Raw genomic sequence first — 18,081 nt, 5'->3', positions numbered from 1 at the left:
CCAAACCCTTCTCACTCTGAGAGGAGACCCGTGCTCTGTAGTGAGCCGGCGATGGGTTGAAAGAAAAAATGAAAAAAAAATAACTAGAGGAAAAAAAAGGAAAACTAAGTTGAAACAACAAAGTTTAAAAAATAATAGATAAACTATATTATGTAGGTAGGAATATAAGTAAAATCATCGACATAACACAATATCGACATCTAACAATGTCAGAAGAAATACTCACAATCCAAACTATCCGTGATCCGTAAGAAGCGTAAAATAAAAAGACTTTTATAATATTTGACCATATTTCTTTGAAGCTATATAGCTTCAAAGAAATATGGTCTTATTTCTTATCTTTGCATATGCAAAGATAAGAAATAACCGGAAAAAAATGATGTAGAAGTAATTCTTGCACTCATAGAACTACAAGTATATATCAAGTACATGTATATGTCAAGACATTACAATATGTTATTTATTTTACCTTGTATCCTTCTTCAACCTCCGTACAATCCATGGCAACTCTCGAAGGTCCATCCAGCGTGACTGCCAGAATACCAGTTCCCGCATTGCAGGTGTTGATTATCAGATCCGTTTTAGCGCCTATTAAAATTACAGACATGTCATCACAAGAAAGAAAGAAAGAAAGACAAAAGAAAGTGAAGGGAAAATCTTTTAATTCTTTATCTACATTTGACAAGAGCAAAATGTCTCGGCTTGGCTGGGTGAGAGTATGGAAAATATTATATTGCTGAAATTGATAGGTAGTAAGTACCTATACGTTTTACTTTTTGGTAAATTGGATTTTAAACATTTTCAAGGGGTCGTTGCATGTGTTAGGTACACACCGGATACATATGTAACATTTTTAAATCTTTCGTTTCGATATCAGGAAGGAGATTTAAGAAGAAAACTTACCAGTTTTAACAGCTCCTAGACCTGGTCCATGAGCGTGTACCGCAGCGGGGTCAGCATCATCCTTGCCGACCTGTACAGGACGAAATTTTACAGGAATGATTGTATCATTAGTTAAAAATATGATAGCAATGAGAGTACCCTTATTATCAGTACCCTTATTATAAATGCGAAAGTGTGTTTGTTTGTTGGTTTGTCCTTCAATCATATCCCAACGGTGATACGGATTGACGTGGTTTTTTGCATGGGTATAGATAAAGACCTGGAGAGAGACATAGGCTACTTTTATCTCGGAAAATCAAAGAGTTCCCACGGGATTTTTAAAAGTAATTCCACGCGGGCATCAGCTAGTGCACAATAATTTCACAGATTTTTTTTATCGCGGGTATCAGCTAATAAATGAGAGAGCAGGATTCAGGAGTTACCTTAATTCTAAGAGGCGAAGCAGGAATATGGACACCGTTGAACTTCACGTTGATGTTGTGGACTCCGTTCTCCCTGGGCATGAACCTGATGCTGAACTGGTCACCGTCGATGTTCTGGATAAAGCAGTCGTCGGTCTTGCCCGTTGGTGAGACTATCTGTGATGAAAACATTATGATTAGACACTTACAACTGCCATACTAGCCTACTGCCTAGTTCCTACCTCGGAATTTTACTATCGTACCGCGAAGTATTGGTACCTTCGAAATAAAAGTGAATAGGCACCTTCTAGACAGATGCGCCCCACCTTAAACCTAAGGTAATTAAAGTTAATCAGCACCTTAATTATTTTTTTGTAATTTAAATGGCGGCCATTTTTTAAATTTTTATTATTTGTTCTTATAATAGCAGCAATAAAAATACACACTGTGAAAATTTCAACTCTCTAGTCTCTACCTATTACGTTTCATGAGATACAGCCTGTTGACAGATTTACGGATGATGGACAGACGGACGGACAGCTGAGGCTTAGTAATAGGGCCCCGTTGGCACCCTTCGGGTACGGAACCCTAAAGCGTAACGAAATCAAAATTTCTATCTATTAGATACGGTTCATGAGATACAGCCCGCTGTCAGACAAACGGATACACAGACGGACGGACAGACGGATTGACAGCGGAGGTTTAGCAGGGTCCTGTTGGCACCCTTAAGGTAGTTACGGATTTCTAAAAAGTGTAAAAATTCAACTATTTTGTTTTGCTTGACTGACAGAGAAGAGGTCGATCTTTACTGTAATATTTAACTCATAAGAAACAAAGAACGGCCGGCCACAATACGTGATCCATCCCCTCACAATACAAGTGTTACCATATTAATTTTTATAACGCATCGCGCGAACTTCGCCCAGTATTCATCGCGAGGTATAAAATATTAAGCGGCCCCTGATTTATGGGGGGGCGGTCACGTGCGGTCAGTCTGTTTTATTACATTTTTTCCACAGAAATAACAAGACACCAGTGTGTGTGTGCTTTTTTATTCAGTATAGGTACACGCTTGACCACAATCACACCTGATGGAAAGTGATGATGAGGCGCGAGTCTATTCGCACTTGTTTTAAAGGTACCCGGATTGTAATGGCTAGGAAACACAGATTGCGGAAAGAGTATTCCAAATCTTAGCCATGAGTATGAGGAATGACGTTTTGTATGTTTAGTTGGAATGTTTACGACATAATGACGTGTAAGCTTAAAATTACACTAGAGAAGTTGATCCTTTGTTTTAAACATTTTTAAAATCTAAAAAACATTTGTACCACAATACGCGATAGGTCATGATCGCTATCGGGACGGGGAGCCCCGCACATCCCCGCGATAACCCGGTTCGGAAAACGCGGCGCGGGTGACGTGCGGGTGTGCGGGGCGCCTCATCCAGGATGACCTGTCGCGTACCATTCACTCGATTTGCAAAATTTCTTCTCTTTCATAAAGAAAGAACAGTAAAATCAGTACCCTTATTATAAATGCAAAACTGTGTTTGTTTGTTAGTTTGTCCTTCAATCACGTCGCAACAGTGCAACGAATTGGCGTGATTTTTTGCATGTGTGCAGATATAGACCTGGAGAGTGACATAGGCTACTTTTTATCCCGGAAAATCAAAGAGTTCCCACGGGACTTTTATAAAACCTAATTCCACGCGGACGAAGTCGACATCAGCTAGTAGAGTACAAAAATCTATGAAATAAACGTTATCTCCGGTCAGTATTATGCCAACTGAAATCATCGATCATAAATCTTCAATATTATGGCGGCAACTGGACGGCTATCGTGTTCACACGATAAATCAAAATGACCCCTCATTGGCGAATATATTGTCTGGACGAGGGATACGTGAAGGCTGAACAAATGTACAGAATTCAAAAGTTGTAAAAAAAACTAAGCCGATAGTTTGATATGATAGATCCATACTAATATTATAAATGCGAAAGTGTGTCTGTCTGTCTGTTAGCTTTTCACGGCTTAACCGTTCTACCGATTTTGACGAAATTTGGTACAGAGGTAGCTTGCAACCCGGGGAAGGACATAGGCTACTTTTTATCCCGGAAAATTTAAGAGTTCCCACAGGATTTTTAAAAACCTAAAGCCACGCGTACGAAGTCACGGGCATCAGCTAGTAGTATATATAATATATAGATAGTAGGATATGGCGGTGATCGAAAGACTTTAAAAAGAAATCCATACTAATATTATAAATGCAAAAGTGTGTCTGTCTGTCTGCTAGCTTTTCACGGGCAAACAGCTTATAACCCATGTTGATGAAATTTGGTACAGAGGTAGCTTGCGTCCCGGAAATTGACAAACCTAAATCGCGGACGAAATCGCGGGCATCATCTAGTAAAATAATAAAAATAAATTGTACCATGTCACAATATTTCTTAGACGATGTAACCAATCGGCAGGACAAAGTTCTTCAAGCAGAGCAGAAACTCAGTAAAAGAAGAAGATGAACCAAACATGAGCAGTTAAGTTTTAGTTATCCTAAATATCGTTAGGAAATTAGGAGATGTGTGCATTGTCCCGCAATCGGGTCAATTCCAAGTGGTGCGCATCACCCACCGAGGATGCTTGATGGGTGTAAGCAATATCACACTCACCCTGGCATCCAAGCTGCCCTTAGCTCCATTGAGCCTGATGTAGAACTGGGTGGGTTTGTCCACTTGTGCGTTGTCTGGGAACTGGGCCACTTCCAAGAGGTAGGCGTCACCCACCGCTGGTGAGATGTACACCTTGAAGGGTGAGTCGGGGATGTGTTGCTCGTTGAACTTAAGCCCGATACGGTATTCACCTGGGAAAAAATTATAGTGTTAGTTGGGTTTTTTTTTCATTTTTTTTTATTCAGATACAAGTTAGCCCTTGACTGCAATCGCACCTGGTGGTAAGTGACGATGCAGTCTAAGATGGTAGCGGGCTAACCTGGTAGGGGTATGGAATTTTTAATAAATCCATGCCACTTTTGGTTTCTACACGGCATCGTACCGGAACGCTAAATGGCTTGACGGCACGGCTTTGCCGGTAGGGTGGTATAACTAGCCACGGCCGAAGCCTTCCACCAGACCAGACCAGAAATTTAGAAATTATAAAATTCCAAATCCCTGCCAGGAATCGAACCCGGGACCTCCCAATATTAAGACCACAGCGCTTACCACTGCGCCACGGAGGTTTTCAAGGATTCTGGCAAATTTATCATCGTTATCAAAAAGGTAATAAACAAATAACATTCTACTGATATGGACGCTTAAATACCTCTTTATCTGTAATCAATAATCGCTATTCACTAATCAATCATACAAACCTATGGGAAAAAATATTTTTCTAAATTAAGCCAACAGGAAATCAAACAAGTCTTCGCACCTGTCGGTCGTCGATATAGATATCCAAACTGTCCAGTTTAAATTTTATCGCACACTACAAAAACATAACCAGATGCAATCCGCAAATAAGTTCTAAGCCAACCCTTTTCCGATATCCGACAAATGCAAACGATAAATTTGCGCGGCGGGTCTAAAAAACCGACGAAATCGGAAAAAAACGGGGCAAAAACGGGACAAAAAGAGGCAAAAACGCGATTTGAATTGCATGAAAAAAGGCTCAGCCGGAGAATACGTCACTCAATCTGAATAACTGGCTAATGATGTCAGCCATATTTCTTCCTGGAGACGAAAATTTAAATTTTCACATGCAATACGTTGATATTGTTCTTTGGAGATAGGTAGGTGTTCAGAAACTGCGGATTGAGGATCTGGCTTCATTAGGGATGATGACTACTAGTCAAATCAGCTACTTTTTATCAAACATCAAAACGCTTGCTCAGTAAGGGAGCTTGTATGAAACATATAGATTCTATATTTTTATTTTATTCAAATACAAGCCCTTGACTGCAATCTCACCTGGTGGTAAGTGATGACATGAGTGTCGCTGTTGCCCAACACCAGCCTGTTTAAAATCTTTAGATTTTAGATTTCTCTTTAGATATTTAGATCTAGTAATTTACACGAAACGTTTTGCTACAATGCCGTTTAGAAAAAGATTTAGAAAATATGTTCTGTCTTTTTTTAAACTCTTTATTTTTTATTTTTTGTTTTTAGATTCTGTATTTTTTTTAAATACTGATTTCGTTAGGGCGTTGTTATCTGAGACAAAATCATCAATCAATAAATAAGATCGTATAGTTTTGAGCTCATCAAATCCGTTTTCTTTTACTAATCAGGGACTTGTGATTTTGTAATAGGGTACATAGACAATCTTTCTTCGGACTCTTGTTTGAATATCTTTGGTTTTATATCAATGGTGAACAAATACTATTTTTTTTCTGCTTCTTGTATTACGGAAATTGCGACTGATTCATTGCAATCATCACGATCGTCGTTTTAAGCCGAATTATAATACTCTTGTTAGGACCAGCTAATAATATCATGCAGTGGAAAGTGATTGCGATTGTCGCAATGATTGGAACCATGTTCCGTGATACAGGGGGTTGTATTAACTATTGTGCTTCGTGGAGGGCATTATAGTTGCAGATTTATTTACATGTGGTAAGGTTTTTTCGATCGTGTTTTTCGGTGATTGGACAAAAAATCTTTTTGTGTTTTGTGCAATGTCTTTTTGCGATTTTTTGTTGTTTTTGTACTTGTAACTAGTGTTTGGGCCAGTGACACTGTGTTCGATTTTGATTTCTAATCGACTTTATTTAAGTAGGTAACAGATAACACATCGCGGATACTTTTTATCGCGGTAAATCTAAAACCTATGGGATTTCTACAACTCGGCTCAACATCTCTCTATGCTCTTTTTATCCGCTACGGCAAAGCCAAAAGGAAGGGTTATGATTTTGGCAGTCTAGGTATGTATGTATGTATGTTTGTATATGTGTGTTCCACTGTAGCGGCTAATCTACTAGTAAGTACTATTATATATTCTGTGCTACTGGGCCGATTTTGATAAATGAGGTGTCAATTGATTCGTTGTTATGGTATGTGTGACATCTAAGGCTACATTTTATATGAACAAAATTTGATCTGTCGGATGTTACATCCAAAAAAATGGGGGTCTTTAAACATTTTTTTTTGCTATTGTATCTAGTGGGATGTCAAATGAAAGAGAAAAAAAATACTGAGTTCATAAATATTATATAAATTTAGTATAGATACTATTAAAATATACCAAGCGACAGAAACCCAATTTTAGTATTTCAGCGTTTATTAAGACGATCGTAGTCGGGTTTCAGTTTTCAACTTTATCTTGTATTGAATTAGGTACGAATTTAAAGTACCTACTAAAACTAATATTTGGTAAATTAGCTCGGATTAACCTTCAGTTAGTCGATCGCGATGCAACCGGTCCAAAGCCCCAAATAATGATGTAGGCCTCATGCAAAGCGGTGGTATTGACATGTTACGGGTTCGATGCCCGGGCCGCTTCCTCTTTCTTATACTTTGAAGTTTGAACTAAAAACATTGATGTATGTTTTGCGAAAATTTCCTCAAAAACTGAGTATAAAGAATGTGTAAGTATGTTTGAATATTTTCTGATTTTAATCAATGAAAGTTGGATAAGAATAGAGACTTAAGTGCAATTTTAAGATAAGTTGTAGTTGTGTAGTTAGCTAGATAGTTAATATACCTATGTAGTTGATTGACGACCTCCCTGGCGTAGTAGAAAGCACTGTGGTCTTATTAGTGGGCGGTCCCGGGTTCGATTTCTGGCAGGGGTTTGGAATTTTATAATTTCTAAATTTCTGGTCTGGTCTGGTGGGAGGCCTCGGCCGTGGCAAGTTACCATCCTACCAGCAAAGCCGTGCCGCCAAGCGATTTAGCGTTCCGGTACGATGCCATGTAGAAACCAAAGGGGCATTTAGTAAAAACTTCCATACCCCTTCCAGGTTAGCCCGCTTTTATCTTAAGAGTGCATCATCACTTACCACCAGATGAGATTACAGTCAAGGGCTTATTTGTATCTGAATAAAAAAAAGTTGCTATACAGAGCAACCCTGGCCGCCATTTTTTGAAGAAAGCTCGAAGGTGTCAAAAGGTGCGTAAGCCCCGCGCCAATATTCATGTAATCTGCGTCGCTACAACCTAGGTCTATCGCTTCGGGTATCTAGAGTTTTATAAAATCTTTGTTCAGAAGTTTGAGTTGTGCGTTGAAGGACCGGTCATCCATCATCAATGGTAATTCTTTCTTTTATAATCAAAGAAGATTCTAGACCCAGGAGACCTGAGTTGTACAAGTATCTACAATACAGTCAGTAGCCTGAAACACTCTTTCCTTGAAAAAAATTATTCCAGAATAATAAACATTTGGTGCAACTTAAAAATTGGAATCCGTTCCAAAAAAATCCCGTTCCAACACAACATTCCATCATAGCGCGATGTCCCTTCCAACGGGCTGCAAACCTTTTTTCCCTCCACGATATCAGGCCGACGGTCAATTAAAATGACTCCTAAACACCAGAGGTAAGGAATCCGGGGTCTAAAACTAAATTTGTCCAGGGCCCATTGTGTTCGCCCGCGGAAAAAAACCTCGTTCATCCGACAAAGAAGCGGCGGCTTTTTGTTTTAAGATACTTCATAAGTGTATAGCGATTAGAAATTTTTGAGCTATTTCGGACGTATAATGACTTAAGCTTAGCTGGTACGTTTTAAGTTACGAGCTGTTATGATTTCGGATTTTTAAAGTGAAAATTTCGTTTGGCGCGCTGGACGATTTTGGGATGGGTAAAAACTAGAAGGTCGCGTCACCGACATGCCGATAGATGTAAACACTTAATGTCAATTTTTAAATAATATTTTTGTGTTTAATGATTAAATCGATTAAATAGTATCTAGGTAATAAAACATGACATAGATTGGGGCTATTACAAATTTGTGCAAAAATATAATTTGTGTCTTGCTCTTAAGCACGGAAATGCAGTCAATAGTCTAAAATTTAAAAAAAAAACAGATTTTATACTAAAAAGATTTCATGTTTTCAATAACTATAAAAATCACATTTGCTGGAAATATTGAATCACTCAGGAATTTGCTTAGAATTATTCTATTTTACCTTTATGCTAGGTAGAAAATTAAGGATCAATTTCGTGGAAATTTCTCAAAAAGGCTATAAATTAAAAAAAATCCAAATGTAGTACTTATAGATAAAATAATAGTATCGAGACAGATAAAACCAATCAATACTCTACAAAACAAGACAATAAAAGAAAACTTTCTTTATCATTTCTATGAAAGAAAAGAAAATAAAATAAAGAACACTTTTAAATGCAAGCCGCGGCTCAGTCGTCAAAGGGCCGGTCATTTTGCCCATTCATTTATACGATCCCAAAGTTTCTACAAGGGCACATTCTTTCGGCCCGATGTGATGCTTCGATTCGTATCAATCCAGTTTTAATAATCGGCTTTTATTTTAATATATTATTGTTTAAGTATAAAGCTTTTTATTTCTAACCACATTTTAATTCTAATCCAAAATTCCTCAGTCTTGAAGACCAAACTCTTCGACCGGTGCGTGTTGCCAGTGACGACATACTGATCCGAGACATGGTCGCTAACTATGAGCCCCATATTAAGGAAGCTCAGAGTCAGTCAGCCAGCGATGGAGAGACCAATACTCGGAGTTTCTCTAGGTGATTAAATTAGGAAAGAGGAAACCCGTAGGAGAAGCAGGGTAATCGACATAGCGATAATAATGTGGTAAACCACGACCCTTGCAATTGGGTTGAAATATCGACAAATAAAAACATCAAACTAATCGTATGTACCCGATGTCTACATTAAAATATATCAGCGCACTATTAAAAGATTATTTATTTAAGTACGTAAGGTTTACGAAACCATAATGATCAGATAGGTATAATCACTTAACTCAGATATTCGCACAAAAACGCTATAAATATTAATTGACAAATTACACGCGTTAAGATTTATTAAATCCAGCGTTGTTCTGTTAAAGTATTAGATATAAACATTGTCACGAGCTACATAAATGATTATCTAATTATTAAACAACTAGCTGATCCCCGCGGCTTCGCCCGCGTGTATATAATATAGCCAATGTCACTCAGGAATAACGTAGCTTTCTATTGGTGAAAGAATTTTCAAAATCGGTTCAGTAGTTCCAGAGATTACCCCCTACAAACAAACTTAACGGCATTACCTCTTTATAATATCTAAATATATAAAAGGAAAAGGTGACTGACTGACTGACTGACTGACTGAATGACTGACTGACTGACTGATCTATCAACGCACAGCTTAAACTACTGGACGGATCAGGCTGAAATTTGGCATGCAGATAGCTATTATGACGTAGGCATCCGCTAAGAAAGGATTTTTGAAAATTCAACACCTAAGGGGGTGAAATAGGGGTTTGAAATTTGTGTAGTCCACGCGAACGAAGTCGCGAGCATAAGCTAGTTAGTATAGATTTATATGTTTAAAGGAAACCGGAAGGCGCAGCGTTGGAAGACCACCCACTAGATGGACGGACGACATCAGACGAGTCGCAGGGAGCCGCTGCATCCAGGCGGTGCAAGACCGTGGCGTGTAGAAGTCGCTACAAGAGACCTATGTCCAGCAGTGGACGTCTATCGGTTCATGATGATGATGATGCTATGTTTAAAGGAATAACGTACAAATTTTAAACTTGTAGTAAAGTTATTGATATAGTGGTGCCTCTTTGCTCGACTTGACGATGGCACTCCCCCTCCAGATACCAAATTACTGTTTTAGTTGACAGACTCTACACTCCTGTGACTCCTGTAACATTATGGAGAACTCGCCGGCATGCAGGTTTCCTTATGATGTTTTTCTTCACTGTTAAACGCACATAACTCAGCAAAAGTTATAGGTGCGTGCCCAGGATTGAATCACTGACCTTCCGAATAGGCTGACGTCTTAACCACTAGGCTATCACGTTACTTGCAAGTAGATAATATATTATTCAGTTATACCTATTGTTGTAATTAGCTCAAACGCAGTTACCAATTACCACCACATCGCATCAGCTGCAAGTTGCAACTGTGAATAACTACTAGACATGATTAATAGCAATAACAGGAAGATTGACAGCTTCGGCATTTTGTCAATTTTCAAGGATCCGTACCCACGCAGGGTGCCAACGGAACCCTATTACTAAACCACAACTGTCCGTCTGTCCATCTGTCAGAGAGCCTTATCTCATGCACCGTAATAGGTAGAAAGTGTGTAATTTTATTGCCGCTATAACAACAAATGATAAAACACCAAGATGGCGCCTTTAAAAAGTAGGTATATGGCATTATATAAGAGTACGATGGTACTAGGTTACGTAACTACGTAACTCTTAGTGTGCAAGTCAGACTCGCACTTGATCGGCTTTTTGTAAATACCACCACACTTGCAACTTTTGTTTTTGCAACTTGGTAAGACAATATTATATTACCTATATTCTTCCACTATTTTATATATGTACTTACAAGTTAGTACATTATATAGTAACTGGCTTATGCCCACGACTTTGTCCTCGTGGACTACACAAATTTTAAGCCCCTATTTTGCCCCCTAAGCGGTTGAATTTTTAAATATCCTTTCTTAGCGGGTGTCTACGTCATAATTGCTATCTGCATGCTAAATTTCAGCCTGAACCATCCAATAGTTTGTCATCTTTTCAGATCAGTCAGTCACCTTTTCCTTTTATATTTATTTGCGACTTCGTCCGCGTGGACTACACAAATTTAAAACCCCCTATTTCACCCCCTTAGGGGTCAGCTCAGTCAGTCAGTCAGTCAGTCACCTTTTCCTTTTATATATATTTAGATTTAGATATAGTAGTAATTATACAATTCAAACGCAGTCAACAATTACCACCGCGTCAGCTGCCAGTAACTACAGTTTGAGCGGGAACGGCATTAGATTTGCTAATTTGTTCATTTACATACTACACATTAAGGGCTCGAGTTTATTTTAATACACCGTGCTTAATGGCTTTTTAAGTTCATTAAAGTAACGTAAAGTAACCACTAATCTAATCCATTGCTACTAATCCATACTTTCCATACTAATCTTATAAATGCGAAAGTGTGTCTGTCTGTCTGCTAGCTTTTCACGGCCTAACAGTTTAACCAATTTTGATGAAATTTGGTACCTACAGGATTACTTTTTATCCCGGAAAATTATAGAGTTCATTAGCATTTTTCAGGCCCATCCGTCTAACCGATTTATATGAAACTACATGATGCCCGCGACTTCGTCCGCGTGGATTTAGGTTTTTGAAAATCCCGTGGAAACTCTTTGATTTTTCGGGATAAAAAGTCCTAGCCTATGTCCTTCCCCGGGAAGCAAGCTATCGCTGTACCAAATTTCGTCAAAATCGGTTGAACGGATGGGCCGTGAAAGGCTATCAGACCAACAGACAGACAGATAGACGGACAGACAGACAGAAAGACACACTTTCGTATTTATAATATTAGTATGGATTTGGAACTGAGGTAGCTTGCATAGAAAATGATGTAGGCAACTTTTTAACCCGGAAATCAAAAAGTTCCCACGGGATTTCCAAAAAATCTAAATCCACTCGGACGAAGTCGCGGGCATCCTCTAGGAATATTATAAATGCGAAAGTATGTTTGTTTGTTGATGCGTCCTTCAATCAGGCCGCAACGAAATTTATTAAATTATATTATAAGTATTGATAAGGCAACCTACCATGGGAAATTCCTCGAAAATTATTTACAAAAAAGAATTACAAAACGTAGATGCCACCAGACTAATTATTTTTGACCTTCGAAAGTTTTCATGTCACGGTTACCTATTTGATTCCGAACAAATAATCAAAAAAGGGAATTCAAATACCCATACTTACTCAATATTGCATGCCACGGCAATCGAAACCGAAACGGAAATTAAAAATTTATTAAGTATTAACATTTAAAAATGTCTTCATAAAATTACCGCGTAAAAAACGAAAATATCCAACTCGGAAAACTTATGACGGACATTAGCAAAAAACAAATATCATAAATTTCGCGTAATCACTGGCCGAAAATGCGTCGGCTATTGCCCGTACCACTTAAAGAAAAAAAAAAGGAGCTATTTCAAAAAAAAAAGGAAATTAAAAAATCGATCTGTCAAAATGCCTCGCAGTAAATTTTGCCGCGTCGGGCTGTGGTCAAGTTAGCGGCGATTGGCCAGCTCGGTCGAGGGGCGTGTCGACATTCGAATAAGGAACAAGCCAGGCGATTTATTTATGAAGTGCATTTCAGTTGTTTATGTAGGTTTTTTATATTGTGGTGTTCAGTAAGGCCCCGCGGGGGCGTGCGGGTCATTTGACTTGGTGATGCCGATCTGGACACGATAAAGAGCCTTAAAGTAAGTTATTTAGTTCTGTACCATAAACCTTGGTAAACTGGTGTGGAGTTATCGTAATACAGCAAAGTTTGCACTTTTATTTGCTTTTCTTAATATATTAGGTAGGTATAGCTTTTTATTCATAGTCAGGTAAGTAACAGCTTTTTTTTTCAAAGAAATTGTGTTAATCTTGAGAGAGCCTAGACGTCAGCCTGCCCGGGATCGAACCCCAGACCTCCCTACTCCACGCAACTCTAGCGTTTCGGATCTATATGTGTGTTTAAATAAATAACACTAACCATCACTAGTTTTAATCGTGAAGGAAAACATCGAGAGGAAACCTGCAGCCAGAAGTTTTCCTATCCGCACTTGGCCATCGTGGTAAACTATGGCGTAAACTCCGCTGCGACGTGATTAAAGGACAAACCAACAAGCCAACCAACCAACAAACCAATAAACCCACAAACAAACACACTTTCGCATTTATAATATGGGTACTGATTATGCTGTATCACGCGTTACTCTACGTCTCTAGCGGCTCTATAAAACGTAGGCTCAAAAGGACAAGAATCCAGAGCCGTAAAGTCGGTTGAAAAAAAAATTCAAAACGTCCATTTATTTAGATTACTTAAAGTGGATATCTCAGCTGAATAGAACGTACCTGGCTCATCAACCTTGTAAGAAGCGTCACAAGATCCATCCTTCCTGTCCTTGAAGTCGATCTCAGCTTTGCTGGGCCCCTCCAGTGAGATGGCCAGTTGTCCAGCGCCAGCCTCCCGCGTCCATACATTGAACTCGTTAAACCTCCCTGCTTCGCCTCTCTCCAGGCCCGCACCTCCTGCTTTGACTAAATGTGCGCCTGAGTCGCGGAGAGGACCTACTGTGAACTGGAAGGGCGATCCTGGGAAAGAAAAATATAATTAATTTAATTTGATGCGAAATTACAGATCTATTCTATTTGATGATCCAATACCTAATGAACAGGCAAGCAGTAGGTATAGCAAGAACTCACAATAAGTATATTATATAGTCCGTACAAAATGACTTTTCACACGCCATTTTAACTCTTTGGGTCAACTGTTATTTCAAAAGTATAAGTGTAAAGCCTATAGTGGTTAAAACGCCAGCCACCTATCCGGCTAGTAATTAAATCGTCGGCCTTCTATTCGGGAGGTTCTGGGTCCGACCCCTTGTACCTACGCACCACTAACTTTTCGGAGTTATGTGCCTTTTAACTTTTTAACTTTTTAAGCAAATAAATATATCGCTTGCTTTAACGATAAAGGAAAACATCGTGATGAAACCTGCATGCCTGAGAGTTGAGAGTTGAAGTACCTACCGGGTCGAACCCCCGACTTCCGATTAGAAGGTGGACGTCCTAACCACTAGGCTATCACAGCGTACAGCAAAAAATTACAGTAGGTAGGTAATATAAGACCAAAACTTACCAGGAATATGGATCTCCCTATATTTGACGGACACAGTATGAACCCCCAACTCCTTGGGGATGAAGTGGACGGAGTATAAACCGTCTACCACCTCCTGGATCTCGGCGTCCTCTGATACGCCTCCAGGGCTGGTCACAGTCGCCGCCAGGTCGAAGGAAGTGATGCCTGGAGAAAATAATGTTTTATGAATGGGTACATAAAATATACTCTTGTACCCATATCAAATATTTGAAAAGAGCAACCGCCGAGTTTCTTGCTGGTTCTTCTCGGCAGGAAAGGCATTCCGAACCAGTGGTAGATGCATCCGACTATTCGTAAGTACTTGTAAAAGTTTATACGAATAAAAAAGATTTTCATTTTCATTTTCATTTTCACTCGTAGTAATTTTTATTTTTTATTTTTTTATGTACTACCTACACACATTAACAAATAAGAATTGTATTGTATTGTACCTCGTAGTGTACCAACGGAACAGTTCGCTTCCTCGTTTGTGATACGCACTGCTAGAATATACAACCCTGCCGGCAAAGCCGTACCGCCAAGCGGTGTTCCGGTACGATGCCATGTAGATTCCGATAAGGGGTAGGTATGGGTTTAATAAAACTCCCATAACTCTTCCAAGTTAACCCGCGTTCATCTTAGACTGCATCATCACATACCATCAGGTGAAATCGTACTCAAGGGCTTACTAGTAAACGATAAAAAACCCTACCCTTTTAGCGATTGAACTTTCAAAAATCCTTTCTTAGCGGATGTCTAAGTCATAATAGCTATCTAGTATCTGCATGCCAAATTGCCCGATTCGTCCAGTAGTTTTTAGCTGTGCGTTAATAGGTCAGTCAGGCAGTCAGTCAGTCAGCTTTTCCTTTTATATATAAAGATTAAAAAAAAAAAAACTTAGTCTAGCGTACCTGGCATTTTAAAAGTGAGTTTGCAGTTGGTGCCGACCTCCGTGAGTGGTGCTGGGTCCCTCTGTCTTTGGATCTTTTCGCGCTGTCTGTTGCTGCCTTCTCCAGAGACCTTCATGATAAGTATTGGGTACGTAAATAAGTTATTCAAGGCTTAAGGCTTAAGGCTAAGTTTTAATCTTGAAAATACATTAGGTACTAATAAATAAAATTGAAGTTTTAACTGTTTGAAAGGGCTAATCTTCTGAACGGCTGAACCTATTTCGATGGGACTTTCACAGATAAGTAGAGGATTAACCAAGGATTACTTTCTTAACCGACTTTCAAAAAAGGAGGAGTTGTGTTTTTCTTTTCTTTATGTAAAAATATTTGTCATGTGTTTCGATTTTTGCGTATACTAAAACTAACGTTGTATAGGTAGGTATACAGACTAGATTCCCTTGCATTATTACGAAGTAGCAATCGAAGCGGCAAGTATACAACGAGACGTGAAAGCAGATGTCTTACCTTAACAGTGAAGGGAGATCCTTCCACATGGTGGTCTGCGAACTTCAGGTTGACGATGTAGTAGCCAGGCTCAGTCGGTTTGTAGCTGATGGCCAAAATGCCATCTTTAGTGTCCGCGCACTGGATTTCTGCCTTGCTGGGACCTAAGGTAATTTTAGTTATGATTAAGGGCCCGCTATCACTTGAACTATGAAATTCTAAGATTTCAAGCTCCAAAATTTATCCAAGGACAAATTTTCAAATAATAATTGAATACATGTTTAAAATAAATCAATCTTTCGTATTGACCTTTAATGTATCATATTTACAAAATCTATTTTATTTATTTATCAATGGTTAACAAATAAACTATTAATAAACTTAAATCTAAAAAAAAAACAACATTAAACTAAAACTAAAATAAATTAAATTAAATCTAAAACCTCATCGAGACCTCATAGACGTAGCGAGGCATTGTACCCAAGATGCTGGCAGCATTACCCCTTTGGATGGCCAAACTAATTCTTTGACCAAGGTAGCTGCCAGCTCTCTTTTTTATTTATTTTGTAGTGTCCAATCTCCCGCACTTAGTTTTAATTAAATAACAGACTCAACTTTGAAGCCCTAAATCTGTCCTTGAAAATCATCTAATTTACTGGAAAAAAATATTTATTGACTTATAATGTACTAGAATATGGATTTTTAATCACATTACTGGGCAAAAAGAAGAACTGTTGCCAATTATCACGAATTATATGGCTAGTTTAAGACAACTTTTGTCTTGAATAAAACATAAATTCAACCGAAAATTTATATCAAAATAAATCAAAACAAAAATTAAATTTTTTAACAAATCTAGTTGTATAGTTTTGGTAACAATCCATTTATTTGATCAAGCATAAAAAAATTATAAACATCACTCTAAATTACTATAATAATAGCCACGCAATGGCTTTGTTCGTATGGCCGAGCGTAAATTTGTAAACCTCCTCTTAATACAAATCAATCAATCAGACTCTTTGCGTCCACTGCTGGTCATAGGGCTTCCTGAGAACACCCCCCCACACGTGGTCCTCGGCCTTTCTCATCCACTCACTTCTCGCTACCTCCTTAAGCTCCTCAGTCCAGCACGTATTGGAGGTCGTCCTTTAGTGCGCTTGCTGGTACACGGTCTTTACTCCAGAACAAGTTATGTGCCTCAGCAGTAATAATTTTGAGCCTCGATAGCTCAACGGTTTAAGGTATGGACTGAAAACCGAAAGGTCGCCGGTTCAAATCCCACCCGTTGCACTATTGTCGTACCTACTCCTAGCACAAGCTTTACGCTTAATAGGAGGGGAAAGGGGAATATTAGTCAACAATTAACTTGGTTAATATTCTTCAAAAAACTGCTGAAAACGCTGAAACAAGTCGAATCTGTATGGTGCAACATGCAGCATGTGAAATGCACCGCCCGCCCTCCCACTGCTAAACATGCAGGAAGAAGCAGCCACCAGGCAAGCAATACGCACCACCACCACGCAGCACCACACAAATCCTTGAGATGATGAGGAGATGTAGACCTTACAATGCACAATTGCAAAGTCAAACTTTGCAATTGTGCATTGTTGCAGCATTTCGCATGCTGCATGTTGCACCATACAGATTCGACTTGTTTCAGCGGATTACAGCAAATTAAGCTTTTGGTTCATTGTAGCTTCATATTTGTGCGAATTTGGGAAAATTCAGAAAATTATCTTTCAGGAACAAATATGAAGTAAATGATGGATCTATCTGGATCTATCAAACCACCTTGAGACCGCGCACTAGTAAACATAGTGTGGAGCGCCGCGCCGTTCAACTCGATGGACCGACGATATTTTTTTTTATTTTTTTATTCAGATACAAGTTAGCCCTTGACTGCAATCTCACCTGGTGGTAAGTGATGATGCAGTCTAAGATGATAGCGGGCTAACCTGGAAGGGGTATGGCAGTTTTTATTAAACCCATACCCCTTTGGTTTCTACACGGCATCGTACCGGAACGCTAAATCGCTTGGCGGCACGGCTTTGCCGGTAGGGTGGTAACCAGCCACGGCCGAAGCCTCCCACCAGACCAGACCAGAAATTTAGAAATTATAAAATTCCAAACCCCTGCCAGGAATCGAACCCGGGACCTCCCACTATTAAGACCACAGCGCTTACCACTGCGCCAGGGAGGTCGTCAGATATAATATAAAGAGGGGTGGTGGGAAGTGGCTGGATGGAGAAAGCTCCAAGGACTGTGTGTGGTGGCACTCGTTTAGGAAGGCTTACAGGGCCTCCACAAGCTGACGATGATGATAATAATGAGGAGCAATTTGCGATTTGTGCCAAGAAGGATTAGTATATTTTGGCCCTTGTCTTACCTTCGATAGAGAGTGAGAGACCACCATAACCAGCGTTCCTCGTGTCGACTGTGAATGTATTCTCTCCATGGGTTTTGCCTTCCTTAAGAGCAGGTCCCGATACCTATAAAATAAAAATCTAGATTTAACATAAAAGTTCCTAAGTTATTCAATAAT

At 39.2% G+C, this 18,081-nt stretch overlaps 1 protein-coding gene across 10 annotated transcripts in view; it reads right to left on the bottom strand.

Annotated features, from left to right (window-relative positions):
- Positions 1-18,081, bottom strand: part of cher (filamin protein cher) — a 98,014-nt gene that overhangs the window by 8,525 nt on the left and 71,408 nt on the right. For all 10 annotated transcript variants that reach the window (XM_034981142.2, XM_034981141.2, XM_069506536.1 and 7 more), the window contains 9 exons: positions 17,926-18,028; positions 15,561-15,703; positions 15,057-15,165; positions 14,146-14,310; positions 13,359-13,598; positions 3,974-4,164; positions 1,326-1,481; positions 904-973; positions 470-588 (listed from right to left, as the gene is read on the bottom strand). In XM_034981142.2, coding sequence (XP_034837033.1) covers positions 470-588; positions 904-973; positions 1,326-1,481; positions 3,974-4,164; positions 13,359-13,598; positions 14,146-14,310; positions 15,057-15,165; positions 15,561-15,703; positions 17,926-18,028 — 1,296 coding nt within the window. The remainder of the gene's footprint in view (positions 1-469; positions 589-903; positions 974-1,325; positions 1,482-3,973; positions 4,165-13,358; positions 13,599-14,145; positions 14,311-15,056; positions 15,166-15,560; positions 15,704-17,925; positions 18,029-18,081) is intronic.

This window comes from Maniola hyperantus, chromosome 23 (assembly GCF_902806685.2).
Source record: "Maniola hyperantus chromosome 23, iAphHyp1.2, whole genome shotgun sequence".
In the NCBI taxonomy this organism is placed as follows: Eukaryota; Metazoa; Arthropoda; class Insecta; order Lepidoptera; family Nymphalidae; genus Maniola; species Maniola hyperantus.
Note: the sequence above shows the minus strand (reverse complement) of the source record. Positions and strands in the feature narration are given on the sequence as shown.